At 39.4% G+C, this 14,653-nt stretch overlaps 1 protein-coding gene across 9 annotated transcripts in view; it reads right to left on the bottom strand.

The window, feature by feature from the left end:
• Positions 1-14,653, bottom strand: part of SULF2 (sulfatase 2) — an 84,409-nt gene that overhangs the window by 11,414 nt on the left and 58,342 nt on the right. For all 9 annotated transcript variants that reach the window (XM_077187455.1, XM_077187461.1, XM_077187458.1 and 6 more), the window contains 5 exons: positions 13,442-13,570; positions 12,445-12,501; positions 11,616-11,745; positions 6,178-6,385; positions 500-743 (listed from right to left, as the gene is read on the bottom strand). In XM_077187455.1, coding sequence (XP_077043570.1) covers positions 500-743; positions 6,178-6,385; positions 11,616-11,745; positions 12,445-12,501; positions 13,442-13,570 — 768 coding nt within the window. The remainder of the gene's footprint in view (positions 1-499; positions 744-6,177; positions 6,386-11,615; positions 11,746-12,444; positions 12,502-13,441; positions 13,571-14,653) is intronic.

Raw genomic sequence — 14,653 nt, 5'->3', positions numbered from 1 at the left:
ATTCATAATACAGATTTTCCTCTCCTAGCACTGATTACAGAAAACTCTGTACAAAGCAATCAGTGACACAAAACCAGTTCATGCTCCAGTCAGGGCCTTCAGTCTCTTCAGTGGGGTAACCAGGCCAGGTTACCCCACTGCACACTCATTTGCAGGAGTATGGCCTCTCCTGGTTTCATGCAGGTTTAACACCCCTGTTGCCAACAGTTTTGCTTGTTCTCACTGGAAGCATATGCACTGATGAGTGGCTACCGTCTCCACCCAATGCAGAAGACAAAAGCACTGCTGCAGCTCTTCAGGAGCTTCACGCCCCTCTGCACTGACAAAACTAAAACAAAACTTAAGACTATTGTACAAATGGAACAAGAATTTTAGTGAGGCTAGACTGGGTATCCAAAAGGGATGCAACATGCTTAGCACACACTTCAACCCACACATTTATGAAAGGAGCAGTCACTTAAGGAGCAAAAGCTTTTAAAAACCTAGCATGAGCACTTACCTGTGGGTCACTTTGATCAGATTAGGGACTGTGTACTCTGCAATGCTACCAGTCCCACTATATTCCCCCATGTCTCCATCTTCCTCCTCGTGGAAAGCAGCCCTCTGCACCTTGTGCCGCTTGGTGATGTTTCTTGGTAAGATGGGCTGGTACCCATCCTCTAAACCCAGGTGATAGGCAGCTCCATCCAGCTGAACAGATACAGAACGGATAGAGCGATTCCGGACAAAGCTTGGTTTGAATTCTGCATGGAGAAAGTGGAAGAGCAACAGAAACTGCACGTTACAATTTGCTCCTCTCTGTGGCTCTTGGGAGGAAAAACCCCAGCCCACACTGCGCTGTTTGGAATTAACTGGATGCCAGTGTTTGTTGCAGTTCTCCTGTGAACTGCTGCTTCCTTAACTTTGGCATGGATGGAAGCACCAGTGGGTGGATGGATACCTCAGAGCATGAGAGGGCAGGTACAAGGCAAACACAAAAGAATGGCAAAGGGGAAAAAAAATGCTGCAGTCCAGCACCAGTGAGAACAAATAGCTTGTTCAAATGGATGCTTGCTCTTCCCCCACAATCACCAGATGGCAGTCACACCTTAAGCACTAACTGTGACAGTCATGACAGCCAGTCACCCTCAGGGAACAGTTCTCTGTGCTTTTCTGCTGTCCATCATACAGTTCTTCCCAGCTAGGATTCCTGCAACACATTCTTGGAGTTGTCTCAGTATTCGCAGTGCTCAGCCTGAGCCTTTTCCCAGTTCTATTCTTCAAGGCTAGGGCTAGATCCTTGATTTTTTGGAAGGGATTAATATTTGAATTTTTATTTTTATCCACATGCAATTCTTTTCTTTGCAATTCTTTCCCTGATGTGCAGCCCAGACAGTCAGTTTTCTCCATGAAGCACCACCCTCCAGTGCTATGTACTCCCTCAAACTTTGCTTCTGCATTTGCAGCTCAAAAGCAAAATGAAACATTTGTTATGAATTGCCACTGTGCAGTACGAGATTCTCATTGATCTTTTCCCTATTACAATTTTCCAGAATTCTCTGTTCCAGCCCAAATCCCCAGAACTCCTCTTCTGTTTGGTCTGGAATGGCAAAAAGAGAACATAGTTATGAAATCTAAACCTACATTTAAACTTCCCTGCTGTATGATGGGGTCCATCCCTGACTGTATTTCCTGCTCACTACCAGTGACTGCTGAGAGTCACTCATTAGACACAAGCATCTCATTCCTTGAGAAAAAAGTACAACCTAGGTATCACAGACTCTCTTGTGCTCTCTGCCCTAGGGGAGCCTGAGGCTTTACTCTGTATATGAGGCTTGGAGTTACCACAGACATTACTGAAAACAACTGAGTCCCTCAGATCCTTTGGTCACTTCTCATTTAAAGAGACAAACACACAGCACACCTCATGAGATGGGACTTCCCTCTGCAATCTGATAAAGGCAAAATTCAACCAATGTGCCAAATGAGATCGATCCTTCTTGCCATCCCATGCTCCACAGAAAGGCCAGCTTCTTCAGTGGGATAATCTCTCCAGCAAAATAAGCAGGGGGAAAAGAAAATATGGAACTGGAGGTTGAACAACCAAAATTGACAAAAAAGTACCTCAACTGTCACGCTCTGGCATTAATGCAGAATGACTTTTTTCAATAAGCCTTAAATTCATTTCAGATAGATTGCACAGTCTCAAAAGTCATTTTGTAGTCTGTGGGAAGCAGAATAAACATCTCCTCCCATCTGAAACTTGGCCAAGCATGATATTTTTGTCAGCACCACACAGAGAAAGCAGAATACCAGCTGGATTGTCTGGTTTTGCACATTTTCCATGCATAGTTCAAAGTTTACTGCTGATATTAAGCCAGGTGAATCACAGCTGAAGGGATAAAAAAAGCAACAAAAGACTAGCCCTATTTCAGGCACCCATTCAGGAAATGTTTGAAAAAATGAGACAGAAACTATCATCTTTTCCAAGGTAGGAAGAAGTTCTAAAAAGCTACACCCATACCAATGAGATTTAAAGTATAAACTCCCATTTCTTTAATCATATCTTCATTTTATCTTATTCAGCACAGCCAACTAACAATTAATCTTCCTTTCAAGTCTAATACACCAATCCAGCCTGCTGGACCTCCGTAGATGGCCGCAGGAAACCATCAACTACATGTCCCTGAACAGCCAGGAGCCAGGTCACTCCTCCCTTTATAGCCAAACTAACAGCCTTAGCACTAATTAATTGGTGTGGAGTGAGGCACCTCATAAAGGACTAACCCTAACATGTTACCCACAGTGCTGACTCAGTGCTGTGATTAGTATCAAATTCTGAAGTGGCTAAAATATTTAATAAGATCAATACACATTTGTACTGTGTGCTCCGATCTGCTAAGTGAACTGCAGGCATAAATACTAATGTTTAATTACTTATTAGTCAATCTTCCCCCAGGTTTTACTCTCCAATCTATTTACCTCTGTACACAGCCTACAAACAGCCAATCCAGGGCAGTTAAATATTTGGCCAAAAACATCTATGCTCCTTTCTTCAGGTTACTAAAGTCTGGCTTTGGTAAGCTCTCTGAATCTGATGCCTCTCTTCCTCAACTACTACAGCAACCAGCTGTCTTAGAGATGGTATTGCTAAGAAGTTGCAACCTCAAAATAGAGTTGCAAAATGGAGTCCAGAGGAATTTAAGCCAAGAAAGTCAACTGCTTTCAGAGCCCAAATTATCCAGCTGGTGTTGCACCACTTGATCTGAATGTTTGTCTTCACTGGAACCTGAAAGGAACTAAGTTTTCCACTAATGTCTATGTATTTTGCATTTGGTAGACAAAAGAGGCTTTTTGGTTTTCTTTTTGATAACAGAAAGTAAAACTGGGCCCTGTAAAGACATTTTTAAAAAAATATCTCTAGTGTCTAAAAATATGGATTAAGTTTAGAGGTACTTTCTTATATCCCATTCTCACAATTGCCACTTCAAATGCATTATCTGTAAAGTAATGGACTTTTTATTTTTAGTAACAAATAATGTTATTAAAAATGTCATTTTGATCCAGCATTGATACCACCTCAAAAGTAAAATGACTGTCAGGGAAATTTGAATAAAAATGCACTAGCCTCTTTGTACACATTTCTGTTTCTTTACTATTCAGTGTGGCCTATCATCATTTTCCTACATGCAGCTTAAGAATTCCTTTAATCACATACACTCACTCATCACAGGAAGAAGAGATCAAATCCACAGCAAGAAAAACATAATAGGCCACAACACAGCCAATGATTTTGAGAGCTCATTATTTAAACTTTCCACCTACTGCAAAGCTCTGTTTGATCTTTCTTATAAAAACAAGAGCATACCAAAGAAATAAAGAGGACAAAAAGGGAAACACTCCAGATATCTAAACCCAGACATACCAAATATTCATGTTTATGGGTTTCTGGCGCTTAAGTGCCTTACAGCCAAGTTATGTATTTTTACATTGTCCAAATCGCACATACATGACACGGCCCTGTTGTGAACCTGACTTTACTCAATTTAGAAAATGCAGTTGCCTGCTAAATGCACTGGTGCACCTGAAAATGCATTCTAAACCACGCCTACACTAGAATGTTAATTATTTTATCAAAATGTCTGGTGCTCCAGCCTCTGTACCAGCAATTTAGTCTGGTCTTTTAGACCATCTGTTCTCACTATACGTAACTGATTTCAATCTTTCTGAAAGACCAATCTTTATACCCTATTAGGGTTTACAACATGCTTGATGCACCCTAGATGCAGGGCATCCATTCTGCTTCTCTGCACATGACTGTAGATTGGAATGCAATAAAATGACCTTTTGCAAATCTATCTCTGTTATGCACAACAGAAATGAGTGATCAGGGCATTTCTTTCAAAACTTTGCTACTGCTTGGAACTACTGCATTAATGTGGACATGACCCTCAGTCCAGTTAGAAACTTGTATTTTCTGTTTGGCAGTGGTTCAAACTAATGAATAGCATTTACTGGCATTCAAGCAGGGCTGCAATGCAATCTCATGCACTCATCAAATTCTGAGTAGCAGACGCCAAAGGTGCCCTAACAATTATGCAAACCAGCACAGACCACACTTTATCCCAAGTCTCACAGAACAGGTCATAAAAACGCAAATACACATCATGAGTATCCAGGTGACTCTCTTAACTAACCGTAGTCCAGTGAGACAGTTTTCCACATAAGCTATTTAGAAAAAACTTGGTATGTCACCTTGACTTGTACAGCTTTGGGCTCACTTACATTTGGTGTGTGATTTATTAGATAAGTGCATGTAGAAGAATAGCCAACACAATGAAAAGGTCTCTGTCAATAGGTCCAAGCTAACCTCTTCCCTGTACAGCACACCCCAGATGTGGGAAGAGGGAATAATCTGTGGAGGCAAATACTTTACTTTAGACACAAGCAATGGCTATGTGATTGTCAAGATCCTGTTTTGTGTTGCTGAAGTTTATGCCTTAAGGTTCAATGAGGCTAATGAGCTGAAGGGTGTAGTATAACTCTGTCTCATCTGAGCAGAACACAGGGGAAAAGCACCATTCTGATCCCTCTGTGAGAGGGAGAAAGTTTCACTTTTTTTTTACCTTAACTTTCTACATACATAAACTAAAGATAATTATACACTTAACCACCTCCTTTGGATGTTGTGAAAATTAGGTAATGTTTAGAAAGCAACAATGAGAAGTACTAGATAGCATTACATTGCCCTCACTTTAATTGTTTTCCTGTCCTCATTAAGTGCCTTCCATCTACTGCTGTTGATTCCCCATGACTTAATTCCTTCTGTGACTTAAAAAAAATTAGTTAAATAAGTACAAATTCTAGTGTTCTTTACAGATTGTTGGCTGTAGTACATATTTAAACATCGAGTATAGTTGATGGAACCACTAATTTTTTTTCAATTCAGAATTTGCTTAGTAACTACTAATCAGCTTGCAAGACAAATATAATGGGAGAAAATAAATTTAAACTCTGTGTTTCAAGTTTGTGCCATGATATAAAAAGACTAATCTGCTAAATTATTAAGGCTCTGTATTTGTGGAGTGAGATGAAAGAAACATTACAAGTAACTAATAATTCCGTGTTGCCGTTTACCTTTAATCTATAATTAAAGTATATACTTCAAATATAGATGTTAGTCTGACTAAGATTTAACAGAGTCAGTAAAATGGGCTTTCTGAAAAAGCACTAACCTGTGCCAAGGAAACCAGTCATCCCCTTTGGCTGTTATGTCTGATTAAAAGTCAGCCTTGTCTCTGCTGACTGAGCAGAAGAAAAGGACGTTAGAAGCGAGCAGCTTCAATAACAAAGTATACACATCCGTATTGAAAATAAATTACTGAAGTAACAGTTCCAAGCATTGCAGGAGCTACTGAAAATTGAAGTATTTGCTGTATAACACTGTTCCACAGCCTATGTCACTGTCTGCAATTTGCCTTTTCAGCATGGGCATTGCATTTCCCAGAACAAAACATTCTTCCTACAGCCAGATATTCTCAACTCTGATTGTCCAATATGAGACATGCTGTTTCGTAGTTGAGATACATAGGAAATATGCTAATACAGTTCAATGCCTATGATTGTCAAGACAATTATGTGAGTGAGCAAACAACAGCTTTCTAAGGCAGAGACAGAAGATGCAATGGGTTTGCTTACTTTTCTTGGAGAAGAGTTTCTTTCTCTGTCTGTTGTGGTTCAGCTTGTATTCATTCTCTTCACAATTGCACTTTTCACTGTTGCTGTTGTAATACTTGGGCAAAATACTGGAGGTGCCTTTGCCTTTGCTTGTAGCTGCCAAGTCTGCCATTCCCTTGCACTTGTGCAGCTTGAGTTTTCCACTGGCATCTTCCACACACTGCCATTTCTGGAAGAAAAATTTGGTTATTAAAAATCTGTCCCAACTGTGGTCTGTCTCATGGCCAGCTCCAGCAATTAATCAGATATTCATTGTAGTAAAATGGGGCTCATCTATCACCTATTATCAAACCAGATTTTTGTAAGATTTTATTTTCAGACAAAACAGCAAGACTTCAGAACAACATTGCATTTGTTTCTGATTTTGCCTCTTGGAGGCAGAACAATTGAAATTTCTTTTAAAAATCAATACTACAGCTAAAAACATGAAGGTGGCAAGTGACAACTTTCAGAAGCATAACTGCAGCATAAACCAAGGACATTCAAGCCATATCCTAATCCTGAGAGTCTTACATAACTCTCAGCACAGTGGGACCAAAACCTTCCAGCTTTATGGAAGTTCTCCAGGTAGACTCATATACTGGCTTGGGTTGGAAGGGACCTTAAAGAACATCTCGTTCCACTCCCCTGCCATATGGAGGGGGACACCTTTCACCAGATCAGGTTGTTCAGAGCTCCATCCAACCTGTCCTTGAACTCCTCCAGGGATGAAGCGTTTTCCAGGATTGCTCTACTAAAGCGCCTGTTTCTCTTCCATGACTTTTCAAAGGGTCAGATGGGCTGTGGAAGTCCTCAGCTGCACGAGTTTATCTCCATCTTGAGTGGTTTTCTTAATAGCTTCCCCCCGCCCCCCCCTTCCCCCTTCAACACCCTTACGCCTGACTTGTAAGGCTGAGCTGCACTGGATCTCTCACACTCAAACTAGAGAAAATACTAGATGTCCCCGATCTCCAATTCACTCTGATACTCAAAACCTTGAAGAAACTTGCTCACAGCTCCTTCATGCTGCTGTCAGAGCTGTACCAAGGGCAAGGGAGTTTAGCTGCCTTCAACCTGGCACAGAAGTTCCACTCACTTCCCAGGTACATCACAAAATGATTTCACCTACTCCATAATTTATCAACACTTTGCTACCTACAGAGGCTTAGAGACACATAAAAAACCTCTTACAGTAGCAGTTGCTCCTGCTTTAAAAAAAGTTTCTCAGAAACACTCAGCTTCTTGTTGAGTCTTGAGAAACGTTCCTCTTCTTCCCTATTACAAAATCGTGTAAGCCAGTTCCTCCGGGACTCACTGGAATATTGAGAATTTTCCAAATAAAAGAACAGAAATAAAAACAGCAGCATCTTCCAGGGAAGATGCTATTTTACAGCAGCCTGCAGCTCTATGAGGGAGACTCAGCCACTTCAGTTTGGATAGCAAGGTGTGCAAAGGCTGGGACAACAAAGACTATATTTACTATTGACATTCATTCCATTGTTTGCAGGTATGCATGTATTAGCATGTATTATGCATGTAAGAAAACAAAATCACTGTGCTTTTATTATCAGACTTTAACAGGAGTCAAAAGTGAAGTGGCCATTAACAGCACATTTACCTATCACTGTGGCAGAACCTCTCATTTACAATAAGCCATTTTATGGTGTGCCTACCGATTTCCTCAGCCACCTGGATGCCCAGTCTCCTGAGCCGTATCTGTGTTCAGCCTCCTGTACAGCCCAAGCCTCGCTCTGATGCAGATAAATCCAGCTTAACTTACAGCACAATGAATTGGTTAATCAAGGAGAGATACTGACAATAAGATTTTTGCAGGACTATCTTCATCTGTAAAGCAGTACATATTTACCTAGATTCAGTAACAAATTAATATCTAAAGAATAAATTCCTCTCTTACTTTTATAAATGCCTAATTAATGTATGTACAGACTGAGGTTTGAACTAAAAGTTATTTTACTAGAATAAGCAATACTTTCTTATACAACTAAAAGAGATGTAAAAATGTTTGTTGCTGCTTCCCATTTCATCTGAATATAATTTTTGAAAATATATAAACAAATGCATTTTCTGCTCAGTAGAGTTCTATGCTCTAAGTACATTGCAATACATGAAAAATGAAGTTTCAACAGAGGGCAAGTTCAATGCCATGATGAGAATTACTGCAAGTACTCTGATGTGTGGCCAGAAAATATTTTTCGTCTATTTCTTTCATCTCTTGTCAAGAGATTGATGCTCATTTTTCCCCTCCAGGTGAACTGGAAAAAATCCTTTAGTTTTTGGTGCAGCTGTATGCTACGGTGAAAACATCTCAAAGACTTTGCTGAAGGGCACATTGTATGCATTAACAGGCCCCACTGCTGAATGACTGCAGTGCAGATCTACCTAAATTACATTAGAAATTCTTTCATAACCTCGGTATATCCCAGCTAACGACAAAAGTACCAGTAAACCAAAAGAGACAGGAAGAAAGTTTTGGATCCAATTTTTAAAAAGATTCCTTCCAAAAACTGACACTGTTTCCTAGGTCTGGTCGATACAACCTCAAGCTACAGTGGCCTCAGAAGAAGGAGAAAATATAAGCAATTTTTTTTCTATTGCTCCTCTCTTGGCACTAATAATGATTGTGGTGGAATCAGGAATATGATGTAGAGGTGCCTTTTCTGAACTGCCAAGGAAGACACACACTGCTCAGTATAGTTTTCATCACTGGTATGCCATGTTATGTGAGAATATAAATACTGAGCTGCTCTTTCATCTGATTCTACAGTCACCCTTTGTTGGATGCAAATAACTATCACACATCAAACCCTAATAACTGGAAAGGAAAACATGGCAACACACAGATTCCCATTGCTCTCAGAAGAATTTACATATATTAGTGATGCCAAAAAAAATTCCACATAGTGGACTGTGGAACAAGGTTTTAGACATTATGAATAGCCTCTTCTCCATGATCTTATCAAAACAAATATGGGTTAAGGAGGGTGACAGAGATTTGCAAAAATCACTTTGTGGCAATAGACCTCACAAACTTGCATGCTCACAAAGCAGATTTTCAAATTCTCTATTTCATATTCAAAGCTTTATTTACCTCTGCTTTCTCTACCTCTCCTTAAGCTCTGCCCTTGTCTCTTATCCTTCACTCCCCTTCTGAGTCTTTGATCTCCATTTGTGCTTCTTGTCTCCTGCTCACACTTCAGATTCCCTGGGACTGTTTAGATTTCTCTGTACATGAAATAACAGGTTGCCAAAACTTGTTTAAGTCAAAAGAAAGAGTTCCAATGACTTCAGCAAGCTTTCAACTAATTCTGACCCAGATGGGTATTTATCTTTGCATTAGAATATGAAAATTCACTTTTCATACTGAACACTCCAAGTACTCCAAGTACTGTTATATAGTGTCCTGCAGGATCAGAAGACATCTGCTAAATAACCACTGCATCTGCATAACATCAACTCCCCAAGGCAGTGGCATGTTATTAGCTTGGGCTCATTCTACTTATTGTACAGAGCTATGAACAGCACCAGCAAACAGACAACACCCATTTGTCATTTGAGAAGTTAGACTTCCTTCACTCTAAAGACATTTTGGGTGCACCCATATTTAGACACAATTTATCCTCAAATAAGCACATTCATCTCCCAGCATTCCTGTTGTCTAGATAGACTACTAAGATAGACTACTAGGACATATTCTCTAGAGTAGAGGTTAGAAGGATTGAGAATACCCTGAAAGCCCTTCACAGATTTTAATTGACTTGATTGTTTGGCAATTTTTTCTGATGTCCAACATAAATTTCTTTTTTTTTGCTCAATTTCATCCTATCACTTCCTATTATGCCTGACCAAACTGCTCAAAACAATTCTTCTCCTCTCTGTCTCCTGACAATGAGAATGCAGCACAAGCATCTCTTATTAGCACATCTGTACTGCAGAATTTATTGGTAATTTTGACTATGGAGTTGACATTTTATACTTCTCTTGAAGAGAAAATAGTGATGGGGGAGGAAAAGCTATATTTCCCCATCCTACTTATTGGATAAAGTTGTAGTAGAAAAAATAACTTTTCTTCAAGTTCCTCAAATAACATTGCAAATTCATAAAACAATGGCTTGTTCCCATTCAGTTAAAATTTCAGCTCAAGACTTCTGATGACAATAAATTACTGCATATAGTATTCCTTTAAGTTTAGTATTTTTACAATACAGAACATTATAATTGCTTTGTGTACTAAATCTGACATATTAGCCACAGGAGGAAAAGAACATCTGAAAAATTCTTATATATATAAATTGGATCCAAACACCTAAGGAACAATGGACTCATTTCACAGATGCACTGAACTACATGATCAGTACAGCCAGAAGTATGGAGTCTGGCCTTTGACAGTAAAAAAATTAACCACTGCAGCCTAAGTAGCCCATTACTGACTATTGCTTGGTAAGTCATTCATATCATGTCTGCAAGAACAGTTCTATTCCACAGACTAACTCATCCTGACAGCCCTCTGGGCTGCCGGAATATGAGGTAATGCCAGTGTGGTGACAGACACATTAGCATGTGGACCCATTTACCTTCGCCCCTTTGTCCACAGAATGCATTACAATCCTTGGAAAGGGGTTCTCTGGCCCACACTTGCATGAGAGAGCAATGACACAGAGTCAATTTTGCCAAGAGTGGTGAATTCTCTGGAGATAGCCATGCTTTGCTTTTGCACTGCCCAGAAAAATTCACAAAATCCTCTCCTGTGTATGTCAAGACCATGTATTGATACTACCCTGATTTCTTTTCCATTAATTTCTTCTATGTAACTTGTCTCTAAAGTGAACATATGGTCATATCTGCCCAAAACAATTATGCAACAAGGGAAATGACACCCAGTCAATGAGCTTTATGCCCATATACACACATAACTGCATGTGCGTTTTCCCAGTGTATTTTTGTTAAGAGGAGAGATTTACTGAGTTAACAGAATTTTAGCTTCCCATTACTATATGTAATTCCAAGTAACAACAACAAAATGAATTAAAGAATTAAAGAGAGAATTTGAAGCAAAGCAAGCTGTATGTATTTAAAAAGGCCAATCTGTTATGTACATTGTAGCTTCTCAGCACTAATGAATCCCAAACCACATTCTCTTTGGGAGATAAAACTTTAAAACAGCCTAGGCGGTTTTCTTAGTGGTAGTCAGGAATCAATTCAGAACACTTGAATCAGCAATTTCCTGACTGAGAGTCAATCTCATAAATGCTGTAATAAAGATTTGAGTAAAGGTCACAGAACGAGCCATTTGATTTATACACTGGCATCGATGATGAGGTGAAGAACATTGACACAGTGAAGGTGTTGAGCTTAGCCCAATTACTACTGCTTAATTGCAGTCAGGGGTAACAATGCCCTACCTGGCCAAGCTGTTCACAAGCTGTTTGATACTCAGCTCGCTGACAGAGGTCTTTTACACGCTGGTGTTTGGGTAGAAAGTTTTCTTCTTGGGCATCTACCTTCTCATTCTCCCTTTTATGCAGCAGTTTACTGGAAAAGAAAAAAAAAAACTTATTCTTACGTTAATATTAACTCCAACACACAAATACAGTTAGCTGAAAAGAGCCAGAGGAGTAGTTATTTTCCATGTCCATAGCATCTCTGGTAGCCAAAACGTAACAGTCCAGTGGAAACTAGCATTTAGCCTGTCCAATAACACAGAAGTTATTCATGTCCTGCTCTCAGGGAGCATACAAAAACATACAAAGTCAAGACACTCTGTTACTTGCCTGAGTGATAGGCAGTGACAACTGTCAATACAGAGAGACCACATCACATTCTACAGGGCTGCACCTTGGAAACCCCTCTTGCCCCCTTTTATGTACTAAGGCAGAGGTGCAGAGGGAATGGCCAGCAGACGAAGATGCAGAGAGGAAGGGTTGTTCATAATCCCATGATACAAGCAGGAGGATTGGAGGACAGCAGCTGAGAGCAAATTGGGATGCCTTCCCATCTCTCAATCCAAGTAAACTCCCCTTCCCCCACCACAAGAGCACATTTATGCAGGCTGTAGGCAGAGGCCATCCATTCCCTACAATCACACAATCACTGGCATTAGGCATACTGCAGCTGTGTCCCTGCTGGCACAGCTAAATGGCTTTAGACTGCAGCAGAGTGCTGCTTTGGCTTTAGCTATTCAATATCCTTCTATTTAAAAAGACTGGGCTTTGTGATTAACACTTTCCTTACCCTCTTTCCACAAGGAATGAGTCTCTCCATACCTTCATCTTTTTCTTTAAATGAAACCTAGGAGGAAACGAGGAGAGGAAGATGCAATTCCCACAAAACCAGTAACCAAGTTATGCCCCAGTTTTCTGTCCCACCCCTTATTCCAACAAGAAGCATGCCACATAACTGCACAAGAGGACATCCAGCTCTATGAAGCAGGAACATATGCCTCTCCACTGAAAAGCACAGGATATATTTCTCCCACAGGAACTAAATTCACAAGACAATTTTTTCAACATAAGCGTGTTGAAGACAAGAGATTAACTGAATTTTCTTTGTTCACAAAGGATCACAAATTAAATCGGGACTTCCTGACTCATATTTGGGCTCTTACCCTGCATCTACCCAAAAAGTATCTTATTCTAAAGCATCTGCTCCATTCCCCCTTTCCCTCCACCCAGGTACTTGTAAAGCAAATAGTTCTCCTTCCCTTTTTCTGCTGATTTTCTCTTCCAAGCATTCTCCATCAAGTCTAATTCTCTTCCTTGGTCTTTTTCCAATGAAAGTACTGATGGAAAGTCTTAAATAAAAACCACAGGTTTTAGTGCTAGCCTGCCTTTATATTATAGTCTGATACGTAACCATTGCCTTCAATTATTTTACTGATAAATATTCAATATGAAATGCTTTGCTACAAATGATGCCGTGAAGACATTTAAATATATAACTTAGGTAGCCAAAGACCTTCATGTGTAGCCCTCTCACTTCTACATAGACTACATTTAGTATGTACAGATGCCATGCATGCCATACATCTAGAATATGAACATGCCAAAATGAAAATAACTGAAGTGAGCAGTATAAGTCAAATAGTCTTCAGACTTTCCAGTGAATGATGTACTCAGATAGATGGTGATTTTATTATATTTTCCTTTAAATTTTCTGCATGCTGCTGAACGCTTGTTCAGTCTCTCGTACAAACAGATGCGTGGTTCCATGCAACATTTTCATTTCTTACCTATTTACCGGTCTCTCAGAATCCAGCAGCTTTAGAATGGATTTACCATCCATATCAGATGGAATATCCAATCCAGCAATATCTAGAATTGTAGGTGCAAGATCAATATTCAACACAATGTGAGGATTCCTGAAAAAAACACAAGACAAAACAGTTTAAAGCCTATGCAATAATAGCAAGCAACTCCAGCTTCCACAGAGTCCAAAGACCTGAAAAGGCTTATTTTGTGACATGTGCAAATAAAAGGACACATTCTGATTCTTTTCCATGAAGGGAATTAACATATAATATAAAGATTAGTTGCCTAACCTCAAGGGGACTAATACAAATATTTAAAACTTTAGTACAGACCATTTTTGACAAAGCAAAGTAGTTCGTAAGGTAAAGTTAGTTAATTTTTGCACAAGACAGTTTAAAAACTGTTGGAAAAACTGTTTGAGTGTCTTACAGAATGAAAATGCCTGCCAAATATGCCGATGACTTTCTTAAAAAGTAGATTTGGCAGGTAGCACACAGCTTACCTGTTTCAAAATCTGGTATAGAAATGAGTACTTCAGTTCCTATCACAGTAGGCATGTTCTGAAGAAAACGTGAGAAATATATTGCTAGGCACTAGTAACAACTAAAAGTGACTGTTAATTTACAGTGTGAGACAGAAAAAGGAAAGAGATGAATAAAAAAGCAGCATAGGGTTGAAGAGTTATGAAGAAAAAGCATGTAGAATTACTTTGTTATGATGTGCAAGCACAAAGAAAGGATGGGGCCAGATGGGCTGCAATAAATATTAGTGCAGAATTCCAGCTGAAATTCAGGACAGAAGAAAGCTGTTAAAGTCACACTATTTAATGAGATCTATTTTAAAATTACTACATCTTTGAGAGAGTAAGCAAACCGGGACTGACAAGAACGTAGGTGATGAATTAAATTGATGTACCTGATTTGATTTTAATTATAACAATTATGATGTAGCATATTTGGTAACTGAAATGAGAGGTTAGTAATGACTTGCTATGGTATTGCTGTTAAAATTTCCCTGGTACCAAAAGGGAGTCATAACAATTATTCTGCAGGAAAAACATAAGGTTCACACAAAACATGGATGACAGAAGTTCTACTGTTTAAAGAAAATCAGATTGAGAGGGAAGACCAATTTATTTTCTGATGTATTCCCTCTTCAAGGTGTTATATCCTGTTCTTCCTATTTGCTCTACT

Source organism: Agelaius phoeniceus, chromosome 17, assembly GCF_051311805.1.
Source record: "Agelaius phoeniceus isolate bAgePho1 chromosome 17, bAgePho1.hap1, whole genome shotgun sequence".
Lineage (NCBI taxonomy): Eukaryota > Metazoa > Chordata > Aves > Passeriformes > Icteridae > Agelaius > Agelaius phoeniceus.
This window is presented reverse-complemented; position numbering and strand designations above follow the sequence as displayed.